This window comes from Eurypyga helias, unplaced genomic scaffold, assembly GCF_000690775.1.
Source record: "Eurypyga helias isolate BGI_N326 unplaced genomic scaffold, ASM69077v1 scaffold27252, whole genome shotgun sequence".
In the NCBI taxonomy this organism is placed as follows: domain Eukaryota; kingdom Metazoa; phylum Chordata; class Aves; order Eurypygiformes; family Eurypygidae; genus Eurypyga; species Eurypyga helias.
Genome location: NW_010234476.1, coordinates 7,499 through 8,601, shown reverse-complemented (window position 1 = coordinate 8,601; position 1,103 = coordinate 7,499). Strand labels below are relative to the sequence as shown.

At 64.6% G+C, this 1,103-nt stretch overlaps 1 protein-coding gene across 1 annotated transcript in view; it reads right to left on the bottom strand.

Annotated features, from left to right (window-relative positions):
• Positions 1–1,103, bottom strand: part of LOC104505741 (collagen alpha-1(XVIII) chain-like) — a gene marked incomplete at both ends in the record, with an annotated part of 7,827 nt that overhangs the window by 192 nt on the left and 6,532 nt on the right. The window contains 6 exon segments of the mRNA XM_010146433.1: positions 14–87; positions 200–344; positions 438–560; positions 658–701; positions 791–853; positions 984–1,026. Of these exon segments, the coding sequence (XP_010144735.1) occupies positions 14–87; positions 200–344; positions 438–560; positions 658–701; positions 791–853; positions 984–1,026 (492 nt within the window).

The window sequence follows — 1,103 nt, the reverse complement described above, 5'->3', positions numbered from 1 at the left end:
AGCCCCAACTCACCCCCAAGGACGTCCCGCTGGTGCCTGGTGGTCCAGGGGGTCCTGGTGGTCCGGGGGGACCAGGGATGCTGATAGCTGGGAGGAAGAAGTGTGAGATGGAGAGGGCTGCAGCATGGGGAGGCATGAGGAGGAGCGTAGGAAGGGATGCAGGGGTGGCAGGGAGGGATGTGAGGGCACACGTACTCACCTTGTCTGTGAGGGCCTGGGAAGGAAGGTGGACCAGGGGGCCCGGGAGGGCCAGGGGGACCTTGCCGCCCCTCATATCCAACACCGGGGGGGCCTTGAGGTCCAGGAGGCCCCGGTGGCCCAACAATACTGTCCCCCTTGGGACCCTAGGCAGTGCGAGAGAGCATCCCTGGAGCAAAGCACTGGGGGATGCTGTCCCCACCATGCCCCCCTCACCCCCTGCACCATGGGGTCCTCACCGGCCGCCCGGGGTAGCCCTGGGGCCTTGGAGGCCCTGGTAGCCCGGAGATGCTGGGACCATAGAGTGGGGTGCTGCCTGGCTCACCCTTCTCCCCTTTGGGACCTGCCTCCCCCTTGTCACCCTGCGGGATGGCACAGTTTTAGGGTGAGTGGCCAGGGTGCGCCCCAGTACCCCAAATCACAGTGGGTGCTGGCCCCATGAGACAGAAAAGACCTTACCCGCAGCTTGGTACCGAAGTGACTTGGGTCGTAAGGGAAGTGGCCTGTGGAGAGGGAGAGGAGGGGAGAGGAGAGCTGGGGTGGGCACCAGCCATCCCCTGCCCACCCCTGCCCATGGGGATGGATCACCTACCTGGGGGTCCTGGGGCTCCGGCATCACCTTTCTCCCCTTTTTGTCCTGGAAACTGGTGGAAACCTGTGAGGAGCAGCAGAGAGACACCATCCCAGCCCCAGCTCTAACAGAGGGGTTTTCCCCACCCACCCTGCCTTGCTTGGGGGGGATTCTGAACCGCCCTGAGGGGCCTGGGAGAGGGACACCCCCTTACCAGGGAAGGCTGGCAGTGCAGGATGGCCAGAGTCGCTGAAAGCCTGCAAGGATGCAAACCAAGTGTCTGCAGAGCTGGCAGCAACCTCCGGGCCTGCCCTACTCAGTGGGATGCTGACGC